Raw genomic sequence first — 24,740 nt, 5'->3', positions numbered from 1 at the left:
ACCGAGCTTGGATTCATCTCCTGTCAACATTCCCGCAGAAGCTTGCCATGTTCCCACAAGTAAGGATGCCCGCGAGTTTTATTTAATTATTTACAAAAACCCACGGTGCTGAAGCATTATAGCAGGTGCAGCCCAATACATTAATAAAAGATAAATTTCTTTGTGAAATAGGTGGTTTAACACGAAATAGTGAGGCTCGATTAGGAGACTATGGAAGATACCTATGAAAGGTGGGGAAAGGACGAGAAAACACTTCTATTTTTCTTTTGGAAGGCTAATAACTTTTAGCAAAAAATTAACATTTTAGAAGATGTTCACTTTGTTGGATATGTTCTGCTCGTTTTTGTCTGCTTATCCACTTGTGAATGAAACCAAGTACATCCGAGCGCCTCCAGTGCAAAGAACTAAACGTGACTAATGCACAGATTAAACAGGAAGATTGCTTTCACAAACTTACCCAAAGCAGTGGCGGAAAGCTGAGCAGATCATGGACGAAACCGTCGTTCCATCTGGCACGAGACAATTGCGACCGCAAGGCAAAGAGCTGCAACAGAGAAAAACCAATGATGGACCACTAAAAACCGACACCTCCCAGGTATAACAACTGACACAGAGCAAATGACATGTCCACATAACACAACAATGACTCATTCTAACTGCCAATTCAAAAGTTTTAAAAAGAGAATGACATCTACATATGGTTATATGGTAAAGTAACCATTACCTAAACTGAAAATAATCCTCTACATTTATTGTGAAGTTTCATTCATTTGGAGGCTACAGTAATATCCCAAGAGATAGCCCACCTAAAATCGAAGGCAAATCATGTTAAAATAAGGAGCAAGCTAACTTTCAATGTGCAAATAAAAAATGAGAAAAAAAAATGCTACCGTAATGTTTCGAAAGAACGCCCACACAAATTAAAGAGATAAATAGTTAAAAAACATGGGGTGGGCTATCTTTGGGGATGCCACAGCAAACCTTTATCGAAAATTAATTATAAACACCCCGGCACGGGCTACAACTACCCAACGCGGGAACCGATACTGCAAATTTGTGTTTCACGATGCAATAAACACGCAGGAATTCGCTACAAAATCCTGCGTCACGGGAGAGGATACCGGAGGTTGTGGACACAGCAGATTCGAGCTTCACGGTGCGAAGGCCCCGCGGAAACCAGTCAAGAACTCGCATCTCACAGGAACAAATACCGCAAATCGTGGACGGAGCAGATTCAAGTTTAATGGTGCAATAAACACGCGGGAACCCGCTACGAACTGGCCCGTCACAGGAACCGATACCGTGCGCGCAGATCGCGGACAAAAATGCGGGAATCCGCTACAAACCCTTATGTTAAGGGAAAAAGTAACACAGATTGCGAACGCAGCAAAATCGTATTTCACGATGCAATATACAGGCGGGAATCCGCTACAAACTTTATGTCACGGGAACGGATACCAGATTGCAGACGCAGCAGATTCGCATTTCACGGTGGAACATACACGTGGGAACAACTCGCGTGTTAAGAGAGCCGATATCGCGTGCGCAGATCGCAGACAAGAACGTGGGAACCTGCTATGAACTCGCTTGTTAGACGTGCCGGTACAGCAAACTGCGCAGTTGATGAGATTCTCGTCAAACATCGCGCGACGTCCAACAAGAATCAAGGGGTAGGCGATGTTTGGGAATTCTTATTTTTACAGATATTTAGCCAGAAAAACAGGATGGGCGATCTCCCAGGGCCGGGTGTTCTCTCAGAACTTTACTGTAGTTTTGGATTTTGTGACCTATGGAACTAGTGACTGACCTTCCCAGTCAACAATGCTCGCTTATCTCCCGTCGTGGCTAAGTAACACTATTTCTCCCGAGGTCAGAATTGGCCAGGGCCCTGGAATTACTGAAAGTTGACTATCTTACGGTGTTTTTAAAACAATATCAAATTGGGCCAAACATAGGGGTGGGTTATCTTTCGGGGGTGGAGCATGTTTCTTGATGGCAGATTCGTTTTAGGAAATCTAATCACATAAAAAGGAGGTATCCTGCCTGTGTGCGTCTGGCCAACAGCTCCAGGTAGTCAATGTCAGCTTGGTCGATTATCTTGACTGAGTTGTAGATCAGGTGCGAGCTGATAAGGGTTGCAACAGCAAAAATCTTGGCATCATAGTTTTCAGAGACATTGTTTGCGGCAAAGCCTGCAACAAAATTCATTAGGCTTAACTTTGGCTCTATGAGATGCAAGATATAAAACCACTTGCCTTCAGTGTCCAAGAAGATTAGAGATAAATTCTGCCCTGAGGGTAGCCTGACCTTCAGTGGCTGAAAGCGAGGTAAGGTTGTAAATAATAAAAAAATACACAGCGCAAAAGGACATAAAGGGAAGAGACACACCAGATAGAACAGAGTGCTGACTCGCAACTAGATATTTTAATAGAAAAGGAGGAAGAAAAATATTTTGGTCACCATAAATCGCACGTGTAGCCTGTGCCATGATATGTGGTCGTTATGGCACATGCTGGGCCTTCATAGTCAGTTTCTTTATATTCTTCCTATTTCTTCTTCATAGGTAAGGTTGGCAATTTTCTAGGTCAATAATTCTAAAGATTTCTCCATTATTCAGAAAATTCAGAGTTAATAGCTTCGTATTATACTACTCGCCACAATCATATAGCAACACAGTGTTTGATGAGTAAGGAAGAAAGAAAAGAGAAATAGCAACTTAAAGGAGCTGTGCAACAATTTTTGTTCTGTGCACAAATACCGCTTAAAACGGATCCCTAACGTTAATGACCTATGAAACACGCGTTCGTTTTTCACCCCACGCAATAGAAGTCCCAGAAAAAAATTTAAGAAAAACGAGCAGCGTTCACCCCCTCAACTCGCAGCCAGAACAAGCGGCCACGTGATCTGGAGCCGATTATATGCCGCCAGTGTTGATCATTCCCACGCGCTGGGGTTGGCAAAGCGCAGGACACGCGCTGAGTTCCAGACATTGTTATGGCTCGGCAGTTGTCGTCGTTGCAGCGATTGGACACGGGTCACTACCCGAATGCTTCTCGAGCTAGCAATTCTCACGAGCCCAAGTCGAGTGCCCACGCAATGCTCGGGTCCAATCTATGAACCGCATTCAAATATCGTCACTTGGGTGCTCTGCGATCCCCGAGTTACGTCATCAAATTTTGCAAAGGAGAGATTGAATGAAAATGATCGCTTTTGTCCTTGAAATTACACCGCAACAAAGGAGTTTCTTGGCCAATGGCGTTGCGTGTGGGTATCCTTGAGTCCCAGGTGTGCCAGTAAGCTCGTGTAGAGAGAAAAACATTCCAATTGAATATCGTTGCACAGCTCCTTTAAAGGGAAGCTCAAAGAAGTCAGGAAAGACTCTCTATGGTTTGGCTCCTGAATTCAGTTCCTGCACGAAAATTGGGCAGGACTGAAACTGAAAAGTTTTTATTAGAAAACACTTGCACCGATTGCCACACGGCTTGCAACGAACCTCTCTCCCCCCGTTAACTGTAAAAAGTGTCGACACATAATCGGTGACATCTGATGTAATTTTTACTCTTACAGCTTTTTAAAATTAAAAAAAAAAATGTGGTGCCTAGTGTTACGTCCGACGTAACCCAAAAACAAAAGTTAAAGTTACGTCTGACGTAACCTACAATACAATTTAAAGGAGCGGTGCAACAATATTCAATTGGAATGTTTTTCACTTGACACGAGCTTACTGGCACACCTGGGACTCAAGGATACTCACACGCAACGCCACTGGCCAAGAAACTCCTTTGCTGCGGTGTAATTTCAAGGACAAAAGCGATAATTTTCATTCAATCTCTCCTCTGCAAAATTTGATGACGTAACTCGGGGATCGCAGTGCACCCAAGTGACGATATTTGAATGCGGTTCATGGATTGGACCCGAGCATTGCGTGGGCATTCGACTTGGGCTCGTGACAATTGCTAGCTCGAGAAGCATTCGGGTTGTGACCCGTGTCCAATCGCTGCAACGACGACAACAGCCGAGCCATAACAATGTCTGGAACTCAGCGCGTGTCCTGCGCTTTGCCAACCCCAGCGCGTGGCTATGATCAACGCTGGCGGCATATAATCGGCTCCAGATCACGTGGCCGCTTGTTCTGGCTGCGAGTTGAGGGGGTGAACGCTGCTCGTTTTTCTTAAATTTTTTTCTGGGACTTCTATTGCGTGGGGTGAAAAATGAACGCGTGTTTCATAGGTCATTAACGTCAGGGATCCGTTTTAAGCGGTATTTGCGCAAAGTACAAAAATTGTTGCATAGCTCCTTTAAGGTTACGTCCCACGTACTAGGAAACTGGGTCTTGTGTCCCGCTTTGTCAGATTATTCAAACAAAACTGAAATGAAGTTACGATGTTGTAATCATAAAATCACGTAGTTCCACGCCCCTCAGCCGGGGCCTTAGTTGACGTCGTGGCAGAGGGGGCTGGACAAAGTCGTTGCATTCAGTTGGTTTCAACACGCAAAAGAGGTGACATTATGTTTTCTCTTTTTGCAGTTCTTAGAAGGTTACATACTCAAACTTTCTGTAACGATTTGGTAACTGGTTGCTGCATGCGATACCAATACCGCGGTCAAAGAGCGGAGAACCCCCAGTGCGTTTGTGTCACGGCTACACGCTAAATCAAATTGCCACTGAAGAGTGGTGAAGGCATGGACCCTCACGTTAGAGATTTCACGAATTTTTTTTCAAAATTTCAGGACAGTCAGAACATGATTTTAAGTACTAAACTAGAATTGCGCCAGGCATAACATAAAATATTTAAGTGGAGTTATTTCGGATGTAGCTTTAATTTTTATTTTACATTATGTCGGATATAACTTTAATTTTGTTTTTTTAGGGTTATGTCGGATGCAATTAAAAAAAATTTATGTACAGCGACGTTGGGTTCTCTCGGACGTAACTATAGACACTGCGATTAAAAAAACTGTTCAGCTTTCGTTTAGTTGAACCCGAGGGGTACATTGCTGCCAGTAAAAATGTGATTACAACCTGTATTGCTACAAGATATGTCGAGTATATCGCTGAGAAAATTGTTTATTGTTTACAAAAACACAAAGAGCAAGGCAGCGTAAAAAAGGTATGTAAAAAAAAAAAAACACCAGGAAGCAAGCGAACCACGAAAGACAAACGTTCGTGGACCCTACCTCTTCAGTGGCGGGCTGGCAGACATGCTCGCGTACAGGTTCTAACCTTTCTGCACAGCCTTGCACGCCACCCAGAATCACATTGTAGTAAGCACAAATATTATCACACTCTATTGAGTAAAGCTATACGCACTCCACAGTGCACTTCGGACGGAAATGGCTATATGCACTCCGCTAAACTCGTATAAAACAAATGGTCACAACGAGTTTTCTGAGCGATAGCATAGCATAGGAAACTATTCAGAGGAAACAAACGATACAGTATGAGACCGCGTCAACAGTTATACAATCTGTACGAAAAAAATATATAAATAAATCGAGCAATATAGACGCGCAATTATAAGGGGGAATAGCCACGGTCCACTTTTGCGCACCACGCACCTCAGCCAACGCCAACGCGCCTACAGTTCACAGGAACTCGCCAGTTTCCCACGCTTGACGTACGTCGTTGCACGCATCGGCAACGCCCTTCCTCGAGTTCTCGCTTGATGCACTCCCAATCACCCGCATTCACCTGCCACGACGTCACCGAGAGCACCCACACTGTTAAAAAAAGTGCCGTTATATTACAGAACCGTACTGCGCTAACTCATGATGCCAGACGTTATCTGTAACCCTCCGTAATACCACCAAAGCCGTAGCTGACAGTTTACATTATCATTTCTGTACAGCAGACATACAGCAATAGAAGCGCAGTACGCAAGTACAGGACTAAAGCCGCAAACTTAGCTCGAGGTATCCAAGCCGTCGAGTGTTCAGACGGTATTGAAGGCGTAAGGGAAGGGTACGGTTTCAGTCCCGTATTTTCATACTGCACTTCCATTGCCGTATTGTAACGGTAACAGTTCAGTTACCGTACCCTTCCCTTACGCCTTCAATACCGTCGGAACGCTTGACGGCTTGCATACCTCAAGTTTAGTTTGCAGCTTTAATCCCGTACTTGCGTACTGCACTTCTATCGCTGTGTGCTCGCTGTACAGTAACAATAATGTGAACTCTCAGCTACGGCCCTGGTAGTATTACGGAGGGTTACAGATAACGTCTGGCATCATGAGTTAGCGCAGTACAGTTCCGTAATATAACGACAAATCCTTATAAACAAGTGTAGTGTGTCTGAAAAAAGGGACACGACAAAACGGAGGCAGTTTTGAAATTGAAGAACTATATTGTAAACCGTAAAAGAACATAATTATAAAGAAACCTTCATGGCATCCGATCGATCATCAGATGAGCTGAAAATAAAACAAATTCATATTCAGATGATTGAAAAGGCTACGTGAGGACCACAACCACTTGCACAAATTGCAGAGGCGCACGCACATGAAGTCACAAAAACCTGTACAGCGGGGCTCCCAAGCTCACAGAGCGATGCTCTAAGCCTCTGGTAGCAGCGCGCAAAAACACAAGGACAAAGGGAGGAAATGCACAAGGCGAGCGCTGAACTTCAACTAAATGTTTAATGAAAAGGAAACACCGAAGTCCTGTGCATTCGTCCCTTTGTCCGTGTGTTTTTTGCATGCTGCTACCAGTTGTAATCATACACCAACTCGCCTGTGCATTGCCACATTGAGCCACTCAGCACCATGACAGATCAAGGTTGCTGCCCTCGACCCCTGTGAATGCAGTGTCGTGCCGCTATTTGCTTTTCTTTTTAATACAAAACAAGACTGGAAACCTTTTGATACCACATCGTACACATGCCAAATCAAATATGTACTCACACTGTTCCATTTTTTCTCAAAAGCAGCAAGATCTGTGGCGGCTTTGATTGCTCTTGCCCGAGCTCCTTTCGACCTCCCGGCCTCCTGTCGTGACCCATCATGTTGTTTGATACCAACTTGGTATCTGAAACAAATAGCAGATTGGCCCATAAGTATTTGGTCAGAAACCAGACAAGTGAAAAAAAATTGCAGTGAAGGATTTGGGATCAGTACTTGCTGATATTTTACATGCACAACTAATGTCGAAAGCCCCAAGCTTTGCCACCAAAGTCACATAGGTGCACAGTTCAAAAGTATAAGTGTGTTGAAGGTTCCTAAAATACCAATTAAGCCATAACAAGCTGAGCAAAACCTACATTTAGGCCAGCAGACTGTGCACTTAAAGAAAATATGTCAAGGTACAAATTCATGCCTAGATTTTGAGGAAAATAAAACAATGAGGGAACAACAAAAAAAATATTGTAATAAGGTGTAATTTTTCTGCAAGAGGAGAAAATCTGGCACTCAAGGCTTCCCTCACTCAGATGCGATGGGGATACAGAACTCGGAATATTTCAGAAGTTATAAGCCCCATGTGGCACATCTTAAGGGGTAGGATTCATATAATGTAACTTTTAGAACTACAAAACACTAAAAACATGTTGATTTAAAAAGATATTGAACAGACAGCGATGTAATTGATTTGAGTCATTTGGGAGAAGCTTTGGAAGCAAACAAAAGTAAATTTTATAGCAGCGACATAATCAGAAGAACAAGTACATACTTCGCGCCAGGGATGGGCAGTATTTCAAATACAAGTATATGAACTACGTATTTCAAATACTTTGTGTATTCTGCATTTGTATTTAATTAAAAATTCTGTAATGTATTTGACGTGTGTATTTAAATACTAAAACGTGTGTATTTCAAATACAATTGTAATTAAATACAATTTTGTGGGCGAAAATACATCCCTCGAATTTATTGTCACTGTCCAGAGCAGGAAGAAAACTATGTTCTGCACCGAATGCAGTGTCTCTCAATCAAGCACAAGCGTTTAGTGACTTTGTAATTACGGTGCTAGTCCAGGGAAAGAATAGTGAAGAAATCGACGTTCACAGGCAGACTGGCTAAATAAGTGACGGTGACAACTTGTGATGCTTTCCAGCCTGATTTCCATCCATACCTTTGCCTCGAACATTCTAAATGCGCGGGTCATCCAGATGTTTGTAAATGGTGCGAGTTGCAACAATAAAAAAATCTGTAGCTAGTGCTGCGCGTCTTGGTCGTCTCGGTTCTTTGATTGTCTATACCAAAATGTAATCAACAACAAAAAAAAAAACTGCTTGAAGCTCTGTACTTTTTTCACCTATTACGTCCAAGCTGATTACATTTGTTTTTTGTGATTATATTTGTATTACGTTGCTAGAGCCTCGAGCACTAACTCCCGAGTGTGCGATGCAAAATTAAAATGAGATACCCAGAAACCTGTTGCAGGTGCCCTGAAGTCGCTGACGCAAATTTTAAGGAATGTATTTGGAAAAGTATTTGGAAGAGACCAACTACTTTTCTGTCTGCATTTGTATCTTGTACTTAAATACTTTTTTGCAAAAGTAATTAGATTTGTAATTAAATATATTTTTGACTAAGCATTTCGTATTTGTATTTCGATACATATTTGCATGTATTTTGCCCATCCCTGCTTCGTGCTTATTTCTTTTATTACAATACAGCATTAAAATTTGTCTGTTGTCCTACACAGTCACAAAGCAATTCCTCCTCTGCATTTCTACTCGTAATTAAGCAAGCAGTCATTTGCATAATTAGTATTGCAGACAGTTGAATGACCTAAAATACTCAACTAGCTGTTAATGATTGCTTAAAAGCACCAGACATGGCAAAAGGAATGTTGTAAGAGAATCATTCTCTTTTTTTAGGAAGCCACATTTTGGCCAGCCACTGTCGAAAGAACATACGATTGATAAACATGTATAAAGACGAGAAAAAGGTATTCAGGTACAAAATCAAACATGAACCACATACTACTAAAACATGCAGAAATAAAGCTTCAAAAAGTTGTGAAAAGGTTGTATATCAGTCAAATTTAGTTATGAATTAGAGATCATCTGCACATATCACTTCTAGACACTTTTAGAGTGATACAGAATAGTGTGGTGCAGTAAAGAAACTCTTAAATAAATAATTAGCTGAGTATATTAAACATATTTTGAAGCTCCAATTTGTTTCCAGCCAAAAATAATTTAATGATGTATACTGCTTATGACTCTGCCTTCTAACTGAATGCCAAATAGAATTATAAGTAAATGACACATTCAGTAAAGATAAAACAATAGGAATAGTAGATATATGGACATATTTATTTGTGATTTCTGGGATAGGATCAAACATAGTCACATTGTAACATTAGGTGAAATTTTTAAATCGAATTATTATGCAAGATATAACAACCTTTAAAGTAACTGAAGAGTGTGTTGGTAAAATTCACAGACCACAGAAAGAACAAAACATACCCGGAGGAAGGACGACAAACATTTCTTTTAATTAACAACATGAATGAGCTTAAAAGCACTTCCTTCAATTCAGACCGCCAAGGAAATTGAGAGAAAGGGAGGCAGAAAGAGAGAAAGGTAAGTGTCAAAAATTGTAAGGAAGGAAATAAGAAAAAGAGTGAAGTAACAGCATGAGTTACAATTCTAACTTTACACTTTCCTTTTTATCTTCCTGGCTCCCTTTCTCTCCATTTTCTTGGCAGTCTGAATTGCACGGAGTGCTCTTAAGTTCATTCCTGTTGTTCTTAGTTGAAAAAAACGTTTGTCGTCTCCTTCGTCCCGAGCACGTTTTATTCATTCTGTGGTCTAAGAATACAACACCCTATTGCGGTTTAATAATGGACTCTGAAATTGAGCTTGGAAATGTGGCTAGCCAGTGACAAATTAAAGGGCAACTCTACTCAATTTAGAAAATTTCAAGATAGTGGATGACCTTACTTTGAAAAGCACTCATGAACAACTCTACACTGTTTCACGAAAAGTAGAATATTGTTTGTGCAACTTTGCTATTTAAAACTCAAGTCGCAAATTGAAACCGAAACTTCGGCAAAGGGCAAGCAGCGACGTCAGTTGCATGCACACTCATGTCCATGGCAGATGCATGATTACGTGATTTACCCCACTCACTGGGTCAACTCTAGGCAGTGTTGTCTGAACTGACTGGACATGTGATGGCGTTGAAAGAGAAAAAAGCCGGTGTATACAACAGACATCAACATGACGTCACATCTGAAGGAAGTGCCAAAGTTGGCTAGCCTGCACATCGCTCGCTAAAATTAGCAGATTAGCGCTTGTCAAACTTTGAGGGTCCAATTTTATATACAGAAAGATTTCAGTTGTAGCCTTCCTAGATGATTATAAAGAGAACTAATCGTTTTCTCAGCCAAAATTCAGCAGAGTTGCTCTTTATTGCCTCTCATGAGGCTCAAAATTATGAAGGAAATAAACCATACCTCTGAATGAACTCAAGTGTGGTTCCCGCACCTTTGGCATACTGGATGTTTAAACAATAATAAAGGGCGAAAAGGAGCTCCACAGCTTGGAGAAAGCCCACATCTTCCACCATCACCTCATGGTCCACAAACAGCTGGCAGCTGCATTCGAAAAGTGAGCGGCCTAGGAAAGAAACAAGCAATTAATGTAATTAATGCGGAGAAAATGTGTTAGTATCAGATGTATCGACCTATCTAGTCAAGTGACCAGAAAAGTCATGCGACCGACACCACTACGCCGGCTTTTTCTCTAATAGGGCTTTTAACGCTCACGCATTAAATGAAGAAAAAAATACCATTGTCATATTCACATCTGGAAACTTCTATAGAGGTATATAGGATTGTGACGCATATCTGAGATCTGAGACTGAGATGCATCACAATCACAGATAAGGCACACCTTATATGCCAAGCCAAATAAGGGTCACACTAAATAGTGTTGAGCTACCATACCCAGTAATGACATTAAGTTATGCAAAGTGCTCCTGAAGGCTTGAACAAAACAAAAAATTTGTATATGAGCATGTAGAATCAAACACTTTTTGTTGAGTTTGTGAACAGAATCAGTAGCATGGAAGTCTGATGCCAACGTGCAATGCCAGTCGTCGGTTTCGTTTAAATTGCTTTAGCTAGAAATTAAATGACCGGAGACCGCATGCGACCACACATTCTACGAGCAGAAAATTTGGCTGTTCGGGTTGGACAAGACACAGAATGCAGGCCCAAACAATCAAATGCCTCACAGGCACCTGCTGTTTGGGCTGTATGCCGTTTTGTGGCACCTGCACTCACAAACCAAAATAAAAACTTCTCTTTTTCTTGCTGGATCAATCAAACATTGATTGTCGAAGTATGGTATAATACCAGGACATGTGCTTTACATTGGTGCTTGATAAGGCTGCCGAAACCAAACAATGTGGTTGTCTATCTAGCTCTAATCAAAATCGGCACACCACCCTTTGGTTACACCACTGCAGTATTCCAGCACTCTGGTTACACCACTACAGTATTCCACTACAATTGAGTCACTAGGAGTCATCTGCACTGACCCCTCTTCTCTCTCTCACTCTCAAAATGGCACTACCCACGATAAAACGGTCTAGGTTGTTGTTCCAAAATTCAACACAAATTAAAAAAGAAAGCACCTTCAAAAATACAAAGCATGCAAGGAAAAGACACATGAAGCTCACCCAGTGCAACAATTACAGGAGAAGCAGGCAGACTGTTACGAAACTCCTCTGTGATTTCTGTTGTCACCTAAGAAAAGTCAGAAAACATGTGTGGTTAATTGAGAAATGCACGAAATGCTAGTGAAGGTACCATACATCTATGGGTCTATATTTATTCCCACAGAATGTAGAACTGTGGGACACAAGCAAGACGACGTAAGGCGGATCGCAAAGAATGATGCCCGAAGAACTTATTGTGGCCGGCGACTTTACCGCAGATGCACGAATATGGGGTACAAACGAGACAATGACAGAGAGTGCAATGTCTTCACACCCGCCAAGCAGGCCAATCTATGAATTCTCAAAGAAAAACAGACTGCCATTCGCATTGGCAAACGTCGCACTGAGAACGACACCACAAGACTTGACATGGGCCATACACAACATCCAAGCCCGAGTGCGAACTGCTCCTACGCCTTGGGAAGCAAGCACCTACCCGTCGAAATAGAATTAATGACAGAAAGACATCCCAACACTAAATGACAGATCAGCTTCATTAACCTAGCACCTGAAAAAGTGGCTAGGTGAGCGAATAACGAAAGCCACATCCACTCAGAAGTACCAAGTTAAACAAGACGACCCAGACCCCGACCTTCATCTCCTCAACATGCGTGCTATCAGACTGCAAGCCCAACAATGTTACAGGAGAAATAAGGACTGAAAACTCCAAGCCAATTTCAATGCAACCACGGTGAAGATAAAAAATACACCCAGAAGCTCCGTAAACAACTGAGGTGCAAGCTCCAAGATAACACACGACGAGTGTAAGGCACATTCAAAGGACTCTGGCAGGAAGGCCGACAACTTTAAATCCACTGCTTCCTGGTACACCAAACCATTCCCAAGTAAATAAAACAGTGTCTGCCGCCGCATGCGAGTTCCTGTCTTCCCTTATCCTTACTATCCTTGGTGACAACAGCGCCACCTTCATTGAAAAAGACACAAAGGATCCCCCATTCTCCCAGGAAGCCAAACAACAGGCCCACTGAAAACACCTCACGGCTCTACTCAAAGAAGACTTAGACCCACTCCCAGATGGTAATTATACCAGGTGGGAAGAGGTGCGCCTGAAAAGACAACGGACCCACACCACTATGGTTTCCAAGGAAACAGCAAAATGTAACACCCACAAGAACATGGTGCATAAGCCGCCATACACAGGATAAAGACAAGAGCCTATGCACCCACTGCGAGGTCACAGTCTCAGAAGCGCACTCCTGGTACTGCCCACACATGCAAGAACCCCAAACCTTGAAAGAGTCTGTTAATCCCACGGGTATTCGGGAATACCAAAAGGCTATTCTCCATTCACCCCTCACTTATGTGAAAGAGGTTCGTCTCACCCACTTTATTTTCATCTCACCCTTATTTCCTTTAACCCTTCATCCCACCTACAGGAAAGGATGCGGTTCCTGTTATTTTCTCACTAATAAGGACATTTTTAACTACAAACATTTGTTGTCCTAACGCTCAATAACAACTAAAAAACAATGTTAAATAAGCAGCAATGTATCTGCTGATATCTGTCACAAAGCCTCATTGTTACACCTGCGGGACAAGGAAGTTGCTAATATTAAAAACAAATGATCCTAACTTAGGAGTCGAAGTGGAAGTACAAACGTTTGTCACTAGTTAATTCTCTAGCATAATTTTTGTGTTAACTCTAACACTCGATCCCAAAAATACAAAACATCATGTGAACCCATTAGAAGCAAGTGGTACAAGAGTGGGCGCCCACCGCCGCTCCCCCTTTGGTTTAGTGAAATATTTATGTAGAACATACTATAAGATGACCCAGCCTAGAGTCGCATATCTTCCCATTGCACTCTAATGTGAAGTATAATAAGTTGAGCCACCTCAGCCAGGAAAAGATTAAGGAAGGTTTGGCTCCTCGTAGAGCAATAGTAATTTCACTTTTTACGTGCTCATTATCAGCATTGTCGTCAGATACCAAGAAAGCGTTCACAAAGATTTTGCAGACAATTCTGAAAAAGTGGGGGGATGGTCGCTCAGAAAGCGAAACTGCAGAAAGAGTACAAGGCATTGCTCCAATGGTTAAAAATCACTAGGTAGGCGCCTATTCGGACATAGGTGCATGACCGGTATGTTACGGTATACAGGAAGACTGATATAGCTGAAAATTTAAAAAAATGAAGAAAAGTTTAGTATTTCCAGATGCATAGTTTCTCAGTGGAATGCTGACTGCCTGTGTGAGACTTCCAGGAAGTTATTTTCAACAAGGTCATGAGGATGTGTCTTCGGAAACAAATAGCCTGCTTATTATGAATGCTCCTACCTGATGTAACTGGAAGAGCTCTCCGAGGTTTTCTTGAAAGTAGGATGCAAGCAATGGGAGGAGGCAGACAGCTGCTGCGTTTTGATCTTTGAACTCTGCCTCGGCCTTGTTGATTTTGAGGCTCCACTCGAGCACAGCATCATTTTTGGGGCTTGAACGTAGGAATGTCACGAGGAGGAGGACATCTTTGGGCAGGCTCAATTTTCCGTCCAGACAGACACCTGTAAGCCTTAAAAAATTCATGTTATCACTGACTCCTCATATCCAAAATCTTTGTAATCAAAATACCTTTTTGCGAAAAGCAAAATATTGAAGGAAAGAAATCTGCAAGGACCACTGTATGGTGAAAGTAGCAATCGTATTCGTCGTTTAAAGCACCTTTTTATAAGCATAATAGTGTATGTTTGTTTTAGGAGTGAGTGACTCTTGCAAAGAACTGAACATATTCTGCCTTTTTAAAAAGGTATATTTGTGCAAAAAGATTTTCAAGCACACATGCCAGGAAAAACTTTGAAACTGCTGCAAGTTTCCAATTTGCCTTCTTTTTATATTCACTCAGTTATGTGTGCCTCCATGCTGCAGTGCTGAAATGTTTCTTGCCCTCTACCACATGCTATTGTGACTGCTCTACCAGAACATTGAAGCCATAGTTACATTTATAGTTAATGATATTCCCCACATTCTAATTGCTTACTCACGCTGCCCTAGTCCATATGCAACTAAAACAGTGGCCACCAAGCCCGAGCATTATAATGGTTAATAATAAAAGGAACACTTTTTTGTCAAATTTGCAGCTCCCATTGCCGTCAATTCTATAACTATAGCTTTGCATTTTTCGACACCCTGTAAATAACTCTAAACCTGAGTAAACTCATGGACAAATATTTATGAAAATTATACCTATGGAAGTGATCAAGGAGGTGCTCCCTCACAAACAGAAGTGGCCACGCTCGTTTGACATCCAATGCTGAATATGGAGGCTCTGACGAATTTATGAACGTCCTGATGTGGGGGTAGCACTCAGCCATGGCCTTTGTTTGAAGGCAAACGTCTTGTTCACATGTCGACTTCAATGCCTCGTCCAATAGAAACTTTCTTGAGGCTTCCACTTCATGAAGTGAAGAACTCGTAGTAGCTGGCTGCCAGTTCACACAACCGTAAGCTGATCGAGATGTCTGCTTCTTTAGCTTGATGGTTCCACCACTGAGCACTTCCACAAGGCGCTTGCATCCCCTTCTGTTGTTTTCTATTCTGTTCTCTATTTTGTAGGCCAGGCCTACAGAAGAAACTGACGTAGCTGAGCAGGAAGTGGGGTCCCCAAGTGCCCCAGGGTACTTGTCAACAAGGTAACTGGCAGCACTCCTTATTTCACGTGCAGATGGTCTAGCCTTGACTTTTTGACAGGCCGCGGCAGCCATGCGCACAACTTCTTGTCGGTCAGTCGGATTAAGTTGAGTCCCCTCTTGCAATGCTTTCATGACGTCTTTGCTAAGGCTGCTCCAGGGAAACTGAACTTGTGAACCAAAAGGCACATCGACACCTTCATGTTGTGTTGATGTTACATCCCCCTGCTGACCTGAAAACGAAGAGCAAAACATCATTCCAAAAGAGGCAGACAAAGAAAAGAATAGTGATAATAAAATAACAGTGCAGCACCATATTCAGTTTAAACTTAGGGGAACATTTCTTTTGGCTGTGGTATTTCAAAATACAATGCGACAGTAACTGAAGGAGGTCGACATCCAAACTTCGGGCCACCAAGATGCTCTACCACAGAGCAACGATGCAAAGCAATGGAGCTTGAGGGAGGTACATAAAAGACATGGTACTTATGTAATCATATCAAAAGTAGGAAATTGGCTTTATCATAACAACCGCCATCCCGCCTCATCCGATTGCAAAGACATACTGTGTAAAGTATCTCCTTGCAACATCATATCTGATGGTGTCGGCTAGCTGTACAAGCTGACGAAACGTTCGAGAACAAGTTAAAACAATGACTAGGCCAGCAAGGTTGACAAACACGTTTTAGCTCAAGCAAGTAATTTCTTTTTTCCTTTGGTCTTTTTGAAGGCCTAGAGATGATCAATCTATGCCAGTTATTTGATATAAATGGCTTCCCTTAAAGAGCCTGCACCACCCGACTGTTTGATGTGCCCTTCAACAAGCTTGATCCACCGTTCGTATGAGCCTACTGGCATGTGGACCTGTTTTTTGTGCTTCACAACAAAAAAGTGTGCTTTGCCACGACAAGCCTTAAAGGAAAACTAAAGTGGTTCTGTATTTTCGAAAAATTAAACACTTTAATTATCTTCTTTTGGCCCCCAAGACCACGAATATTGGAATTATTTTTCAGTCTGATGCGAGGAGCAGTCGTAACAGTGCTTTGGAAATAGCGCCAAAGCCCTGTCATCTCTGAGCGTGACATCATACCCAGATTTGTCGGAACTTCTGCTCTTGCGTGCCTACAATGCCCATCAAAGCTATGCACGTGCACTCTTGATATTGTCAGAAAGGCCAGACAAAAACGTCACAACCAGTGTCACATGCAGGGTAATATACCTGGCAAGCTTGCAATTCCATGTGCTGCCCACATGAGCAAAACACGCTTGGCGGCCGAAAAATCTGGATATGACGCAACGACCGGCCTAAGGTCTCTCGAGTTTTCTCGCATTTAGTTAATCTTCAGGATTCACGGGATAACATTATGCTGTAATCTGGCTCAAACTCAGTTTTCTTAAGAACCTCTTTACTTCCCTTTAAAGGCAGACGCACAGGGAGCACTTTCTGCATGGCTGAAATCCCTCCCGTAGTGTCCTCTCCCCTCCCTCTTGCACTCTTTTCTCCTCTTTCCCCGAAAACAGAATATCCAAAAACTAGCCCCCACAGAGAGGAGGCAGTGTCTCTTCCTCTTTGGGGTGCAAACGAGGAAAGCGAGGGACAGCTTCCTAATCGTTTTGCATTCGTCAGCCTTTAAGAGTGTTGGCTATTCATTCCGGTAAATACAACCACTGGTGCCAGTGTCATTGCTTGTTTTGTTCTCTTCTTGTGCATCTGAGTTCTGTCAGAGAAGACCAATAAGCTAACTTTTTATGTCTTTCATGTGTTCGCTTACAAAACACGATGAGCACAGTACCTATAGGTTTTCCAATTTCTCGAAAGAGAATACCAGCTCACTTTTCTGCACAGTAGACATATTCTAGAATATTAATAAATATTGTTATTATATTGTGTAACTAAAATTCCAAGCAAAATAATCCAAGTGCATTTCTTTGTAGTTTGTGGTTACAGTCTTTGAAACTTCTATGCCATCGAAGTGTTACGTTTGAAGCAAAAACTCTATACTGCACGTCTGTTGCTAATTGCCTGCATAATAAATAAAGACTAATTGGCAGAAACTTTGCTAGGGAACCTTTATCAATTAAATAAGTTCTTTTTTTCCGTTCTATGAAATTAGGTGTTTCGAAGTTATTTTTCATTTCTCATATTACGTTATAATTTGCTTCACATTTGCTTTTAACTGAAAAATTACTACTCCCCCATTCCTAAAGTAAATTCAAGCTTGGACTTGCCTGACACCCAAGAATCTGTTGTTGCAATGAAGGTGTAAGTAGCATCCTCAGATGACTGATTCAAACAATTGAAAGCTTCTTCGTCCACCTCCGTTCCATCCAGCATGTGTACCTGGAAACAGGGTATGTTATTTTGAGAATAAGAATGACTAAGTACATAATTTCAACTGCTGAAATTATTTTACAAACCTTGATGTCTCCATTGCAGCATATACCGAACTCTATGGCCTTTTTCTTTATGGCGTCGAAAGTGGCAACCACTGCCAGTTTCTTTATTGTTTTATCAAGGCTCCAGATCTTGACTATCATCTGAAAAACAGTGAACGTACAAATGCAAAGTTTATGTTATTTGCTACAAAACAATTGTAATTTAGAAAAAAAAAATAAGGGTGCAAGTTAGCTGGTAAAGCATTGCTACAATTTAACAGGGTGTCTACAAAATTAGTGATCTTAAATTCCCCGACTTTTCCCAGTTTTTCCCTTGACTATTTTGATAAAATCCCGTGAGCATTTGCGGGTCAAAGGATCATATTTCAGAAACATTATTCGACATGGCTGTGCTCATGCGCAACCATCTAGCTTTGTTCCGCATTGCCATTCCACTTTTACTGATCATTTTCCCTGGTGGGGCCAACGTTTTGACGATATTCCCTGATAATTTCACGACTTTTCCAAATGGAAACCTATTTACGTTACTCCCCACTACTGCAAATTAAAGTTATTAGACATTGCGGGTGTAAAAACTAGGGAGCCTTCATGTGCGCTTTGCTAGGGTGATGCCACCCTTTGTAATACCACTCACCGACAAACCAGCAGCCATTTTGGTCCTTGGCGATAATCCGTGGGCTTATAACCCTCCCGGAAACAAGCACCTTATCTCACAAGTTCGGAGCAGCGTTGTGGAACCCACGGAGGGAGGATTAGCATTTCCCCCCTCGGATGGGAGGACCGATGGACACAAAGGCCACTTTTCGGCGCACGGGGAAACAATTAGGAACAAAATGGCGGTGGACGAGGGTGTGAGAAAGGGAAACAGGCAGTTGGCATCACCCTATGCGAAGCGCACATGAAAGCACCTTAGTAAAAACTTGCAACGAATGATATAATATATTTAAAAAAACAAGAAAAGCCTGCCTAGAGGTTTTTTGTTTGGCCTACATTTTCCAATTGTCTGTGCTATACTGAAAAAGTGAGTTGCAGGGTGTCCCCCGTTTTTAAATTTAAGGTAATTTCCACACAAATCACTGGTATCATACCTTCAAAATCGTCGAACAATAGTGAACTCCGCAGCCTGATCACAAGACAGTTGAGGAGTCTGTACGGGACATATGCATGTATGTCCATCAGCTGAGAGGAAGACAACAACTGTAGCTCTTCCACTTCCAATTCCATCAACTTGTAGAGCCTGAAGTTTGGGAGGAATGCAGACGCTGCTTTTTTCACAAGAAGTAATGGAGTTGCCTCATGGCCAGACTCTACCACAATATGCAGAAGCTGGCCGAACTGCAGGTTGTACTGGTCCCCACCAAGCACTATGTAAGAACCTGGCTTGTAATGTGTGCCACATAGTGTCACTGACGAAGCAGTCATCAAGGTTTCATGACTAGTGGGCAAGTTTTTCTGAATGAAGCACCACAAGTTTTTGTCGAAACTGGCTATTTTAGATGCAGGAGTCAGGTCACTGAACGCCGCAGCTGGTCCAAACAAGCCTTCCTTTTGCAAGTAAGACTGCAGGAGCTGGTGTTTCTGAGCAAGTGACTTCGTAACATTAATAAAGTTGCCAGATGCTCTAATGCAACGTTTGAAGTAGCTGTGCTTACTTTCGAATCGGAGAGACCATACTTTCACGAGTGGTCCAAACTGTTTAATGAGATAAGGATAATGGAATAAATAATGATGCTTTGGACGAAGTGGAACAGCTGGAAACAACCTTACCCTCTCACAGATGTAATCACTGATCAAGAGTGCCAGATATGACACTTGATCATCTGAAATGGCAGTTGCCATGACGAGTTCTACAACCTGTTGGAGAGTCAAAAGGAGACGCCACATTTCGTTAGTTGCATCCTGAACTTTGTCTCCCACCATTATTGGTAGAAGTAACAAAAGAGTGTAGTTTTGCAGTGCCTGGCCTCCAAGCTTTTTACCGCTTATGTTCATTGGAGCTGGCTTGTTCCTTTGGTCACACGCGTTGTACTTAAATTTGAACTGTATTGTTGCATTAAGATGGTGGTAAGAGAACCATTTCAGTGTTTTCACGAAATATTTTATCATCAGTGCAACGTCGTAGTCAACAACACCTTCAAAAAGATCATGCCCAAGACATGGCGGGAGCCCAGGAAGACAGACATGAAATGTTGAAAGCTTGTTGAATGGAGAGTCGTGTTTGACTCCCATAAAACCCTGTTCTTGGCTGTCCTTAGCACGGTTGACTGCTTCAGTGTATGATGAAACAGTTCGAAGCTCTGCTGGCTTGTTGTTCCTAAAATCTTGCATGGTTGTAACACAGTACCGGCATATGTAAGAGGCCCTGCTGAAATTCTCCACAAAGCCGCCAATGCTATGGCTTCCAAGGTTGTCACCGCATATAAAAGCAAGCTGCACAACGTAACGGTGCCCGTTCACTGTGATGCCATCTTCAAGATCTTGGAGGTCACTGATGAGTCGCTCGAAGAGCTTCCTACAACCAAAGTGTTTAAAGTCTTTATCATGGCAAAGCAAAACAAGCTGTTGAGGGTCAACTACGGTTCTGAGGTAAGCTGGTAGGTTTCCAAGCGTGAAGTATACCGCTAACATTTTAAACTTTCCACGGGCTGATCCAAGGGGATTGGCGACTTCGAAAGCATCTTGGTATAAGATTACCGATACAGTACTGCCATCGGATGATATCCGGCTTTGAAAAACTTTGCCGTCTGTGAATTCCCGATACACACCATCGTTGCCTCCCTGCGCGTTGAAACAGAGTTTGCACAGTACATCTGGGTTAGAAAGCAGCGAATGAAGTGTCACCTTTATGGGCACATAGCTGTAATGTCGCATTTCGTTGGAATAGTCTAATCCAAGAGAGATTTCGACTGGTTTATTGTGATGAAGTTTGTTAGTGTAGTAAACATTTCTCATGTAGCTTGAGCGAAGAGCTCCATCACTTGAAAATGCAACAGACAAAGGACTCTTCCCAAAGGAGTGGTCAATTGCCTCAGTCATTTGGTCTCTTGACATCTTATCGGTTAGGTGAGCTTTCAAATCAGTCATAAGATGCTCCTGTGAAATGCCATGAAGTCTTTTCACGTCAGCAACTATATCCTGGACGATTGAGGACGGGATCAAATATTTTGACTCAAGCTTCAAAGTAAAAAGGGCCATGCTTTCAAGGAAAGAGTCTTGATCTAAGTGAGTGGGATCCACATCATCAATGACTGAAGGCACTTCACTCTCAACATCTGGTTTTCCCCTAATGTTCTCCAGACCATTGTCATCCTTGCTACAGCATGACGTCACTATTTCATCCTGCTCTACTGGCTCTGTCACCACTGATTTTTTTTTTCCATTCCCATGGTATATGGAAAGATGGGTCTTGAGTGAACCCCATGTCCTAAGCTGGCTATCACACACATCAATTGGACAAGTTACAACAGTTGGCGGGTTGCCGGTGAGATGTTTTTTGAGGTGCTCGATAAAAGCCTTTCCAGGGCTCACCTCTTCACTGCAGGAACTAACACTGCATGTCCGGCAGGATTGGAAGTTAGTTGCATTACGAGGTGCAAGCGGAGAATGACACCTTGTGATGTGGCTTCGCAATGAGTTGTAATTTTTGAATGCAGCCTCACAGCCGACAACGCTGCATGGAACACCTCTTGATGACGTTTCATGATATAATGTGTGCTTGAAGAACGTGTCCAATGATGTAAACTTTTTCTGGCATCTTTTGCAGTGATGTCTCATCTATAATTAAAAAGGAGTGCTTGGTTTATTTCAAGTTGATTTAATATTGAACATGTTTGTTGGGACCCTGAGAAATACAATATCCTAAGACGACATGAGAGCTGAACAATTTGGCTTTCTTTTTTCGGATTGAAGGTCTACTTTAAGTCCCAAGATCTGCAAAAAAAAAATTTTTCTCTCCACGATTTTGTACTTAAACACATGATCTTTGCATTTTTATAAAGGTACCTGAAACATTACCAATATTCGAAGCAATCATGGCGAAGTCCTAATCCAAAGATATTAATCCTTGACCCCAAATTTTTTTATTCCTGCCATAACTGAAGTCAGTGAACATTAAATCAACTGTGCTTGTGAAGATAATGACACACAGCATAAACATACACCTATCTAGAAATGAACACAGTAAGGATTATAAAGCATAAACAGTAAGGATTATAAAGCTTTCATCAAGTTTCAAAACTAACATTGTGTTTAAACTGAAGTACAAAACAGCCATCCTCAATGTTCTGTGTTAATCTGAAGGCAATGTTTCTATTTACACCAGAAAGATAGAACACCTGCACCTGCCTGTCTACACCTGCAGCGTGCGTGTCGTCTTGTCGTCCAGTCTTAACATACAAAACTATGTTTCCGTGTTCTTTTAGGTTGCCCGAGCCATGAGGAGCTACAGTCTAGCATGCTAACATTGGGCAGTGATATGAATGGCCGCAGTAATTGTCATGTGAAACGTTCGGCTAGGTTTTCGTTTCTGTGCATCTGGCTTGAGAGGTCAGGTGAACAGAGCTGGGCTGGAATGGTATAGCGCCTTGTCATTCATAGCTTGAGCAGTGCAATGAAAGCCAGGACGACGCAGCGCTATTTGATTTAAACTGCTGCCAAGGGCAAGGGAAAGGAACATGGAAAGGAGTAAGTAAACAACGCTGGCAAGGGAAGTTCCTCCTCTCCTTGCCAGCTATCCATCTGCTTCCTCCACTCCCACCTTCCTTTCCCTAGCATTTCGCGCTTGACTTACTGTTTTTTTTTTCTTACTCTTTTCCATTTTTTGTTTGCGTTGCAGTCTATCGCGAAAATGTTTCACGCTAACGCCCCGCAATTGCACAGTAATGTGACACATTTTTTTTACCACCTTTTGGGGCAGAAGATTGGTTTTCTAGATATGTGGGCCGGCTTGCATAAAGCAGAGTCTCGGTTGAGACTGCTCAAAGAAAGCGCTGTCAAGGCTAGTGGTAGAGCTTAAACCGAGTCCTAGACGCTCGCGCGCCCGAGCCTTGGCAGCGCTTTCTTTGAGCAGTCTCAACCGAGACGCTGTCTCTTGCAAGCCGGCCCAGGCATCTAGTTTGTTCTCCTTTCTACCTCAAATACTACAATAAGGCAGATGACTTAACTCCAACTATAAGGCAACATATCTCTTTTTTTTTTTCCACTGCTGGCAGCCACTTATTACGGTGCAGTTACCAAATCATTTCTTGCCCAATTTCATTTTCTTTTTTTTTAAACACACGACGCGCTTCGTGCACCCTGCTGTGCTGAGACCGTTTCTTCTCTGAACAGAGCTGCGCCGCGGCAAAATGTTAAGGCTGAAACACATTTACAAGAAAAGAAACCGAATATAGAACGGAAATCGGAGGGTGCAAAAATTGTTGCAAGCAAATTTGGAAGACAAGTTACACGAGAAGACTGATCCCGCGCAAAAGGCAACGTCCTCCGCAGTAAAATTAACGCAAACAACACCAAACGTGCACTCTTGATATATATATATATATATATATATATATATATATATATATATATGACGCCGTGATTAGGACTTGACAGAATCATCGGATAAAAAGAGACTGGCTGTATCAGCTTTGGTTTTCGAAGCAACTGAGGCCTTCACGCACCGGTACAAAGACTGCTATTACAACAGATAAAGTAAACAGAAGCAACGTGCGGAAACCAGTGTACGTATGCCACCGGTCACGACATCCTTCTACAGCCACACGCTTGCCTCGTTCTTATTCACGAAGTTCCTGTTAGATTAATTCGTTCTTACATGCATGGAGTCAGCCACAATCGGCGCTCGATGTTTAGTTGAGATGTGCACCGACACGAGCATCGGCCGACGTACAGTCGGGAGCAAAAGTTTGCGGGGCACGGGAGCGCCTGCCGAAAAGACTGGCTGCGCCTTCTCACGGCACGTTGCTGCTCCAAGACTCACGCTATGCGCACGCGCTTCCTTTCTTGTTCGCGGTCATGCTTTTTTCGCTCGCTTCCGTTCGACACGCACGATATATAACTGGGACTGGCGCAAGGTGCCGCGAAATGTTATCTGTAGCATGCGCGAGTTTCGTCACCCATCACGGTGGCTGAGGCAGACGCGCGGCGTGATGGCTGTCATAGCGGCACCTTGCGCCGGTCCCCGGTTATCTCGTGCACGTCGGGCGGAAGCGAGCGAAAAAGTCATGGCTTCGAGCACGAAAGGAAGCACATTCTCGAAGCGTGAATCTTGAGAGCGGCCGCGCCGCAGAAGGCGCAACCAGTCATTTCGGCTGACGCTCCCGCGCCCCGCAAACTTTTACCGCCGACTGTACACGAGCAAACTCACCGCGATCTTGCTTTGCCCGAATGCCACAACACAGCGAACAGCCCACATAATTCTCAGTCTCCGCAATGCTCCGTTCACCACATACACGTAACAAGACAAAGATCAGCGAAAATCAGTCTTCGTACAAAGCTGATCAAAAACCGCGGAGACACTCAACCAGCCTCGGCGGCTGCCGCGGCTGCGCCATAGCGTAGAAAACCCGGAGAGGGACGGAACGGACGGAACTCCAGAAGTAACGTTGCGACATCGCTCCGTCCCCCTCCGAGTTTCCCCCGCCGAAAAAAAAAAAAAAAAAAAAGAAGGCAATAGGAGTTGCTGTCCGATTTTCGTTTGCGATTTCTTCATACAATTTGGCCGCTTTTCGCAAATGTGTTTCAGTCATGACTCATTACGTAAAGTCCGGCGCCGTCGCTACACAGTAGCGCACCAAAGAATGGAGAAAGCTAAACTCAACGAACTCAACAAAAAAAAAAACCGCGGACTTAAAGACGTATTGCAAAGGATTTGAGTACTGGCAGTGTTAGACACGAAGGTCGAATCGATCAATTTAAAGTTTCCTAAATCCACACAAGTCTACCGTAACAAACGAACAAAAAAAAAAAAAGGAATTTTGGCACTAGTTTTTTACACTTCGGGCAAACGTATATAGTATATTATTGTGGGCACTTGAA

General features: G+C 42.7%; 2 protein-coding genes across 6 annotated transcripts in view; both read right to left on the bottom strand.

The window, feature by feature from the left end:
* Positions 1 to 403: 403 nt before the first annotated feature.
* LOC120847825 (guanylate-binding protein 5-like) overlaps positions 404 to 24,740 on the bottom strand; it is a 28,353-nt gene continuing 4,016 nt past the window's right edge. The window contains exons 4-6 of the mRNA XM_040219709.2: positions 2,256 to 2,316; positions 2,044 to 2,192; positions 404 to 544 (exon numbers count right to left, since the gene is read on the bottom strand). Coding sequence (XP_040075643.1) covers positions 446 to 544; positions 2,044 to 2,192; positions 2,256 to 2,316 — 309 coding nt within the window. The 3' untranslated portion in view covers positions 404 to 445. The remainder of the gene's footprint in view (positions 545 to 2,043; positions 2,193 to 2,255; positions 2,317 to 24,740) is intronic.
* LOC115316376 lies at positions 6,320 to 24,223 on the bottom strand. Of its 5 annotated transcripts, none has more exons than XM_042292468.1 (10): positions 24,070 to 24,210; positions 17,727 to 17,846; positions 17,538 to 17,649; positions 14,866 to 15,541; positions 13,966 to 14,194; positions 11,631 to 11,697; positions 10,402 to 10,564; positions 6,900 to 7,023; positions 6,730 to 6,791; positions 6,320 to 6,410 (listed from the first exon to the last, which is right to left on the bottom strand). In XM_042292468.1, the coding sequence occupies exons 1-10, from the start codon at positions 24,115 to 24,117 to the stop codon at positions 6,368 to 6,370; spliced, it is 1,644 nt and encodes a 547-aa protein (XP_042148402.1). In that variant the 5' UTR covers positions 24,118 to 24,210; the 3' UTR covers positions 6,320 to 6,367. The 5 variants fall into 5 exon arrangements, with proteins under 5 accessions (XP_042148402.1, XP_040075638.2, XP_040075641.2 ...); XM_040219704.2 differs by adding an exon at positions 18,794 to 18,942 and having other exon boundaries at positions 6,730 to 7,023; positions 24,070 to 24,142; XM_040219707.3 differs by lacking the exon at positions 24,070 to 24,210 and adding exons at positions 18,794 to 18,942; positions 19,473 to 19,528 and having other exon boundaries at positions 6,730 to 7,023.

The sequence above is a fragment of the Ixodes scapularis genome, unplaced genomic scaffold, assembly GCF_016920785.2.
Source record: "Ixodes scapularis isolate PalLabHiFi unplaced genomic scaffold, ASM1692078v2 PGA_scaffold3__209_contigs__length_174095766, whole genome shotgun sequence".
Taxonomy (NCBI): Eukaryota; Metazoa; Arthropoda; class Arachnida; order Ixodida; family Ixodidae; genus Ixodes; species Ixodes scapularis.
This window is presented reverse-complemented; position numbering and strand designations above follow the sequence as displayed.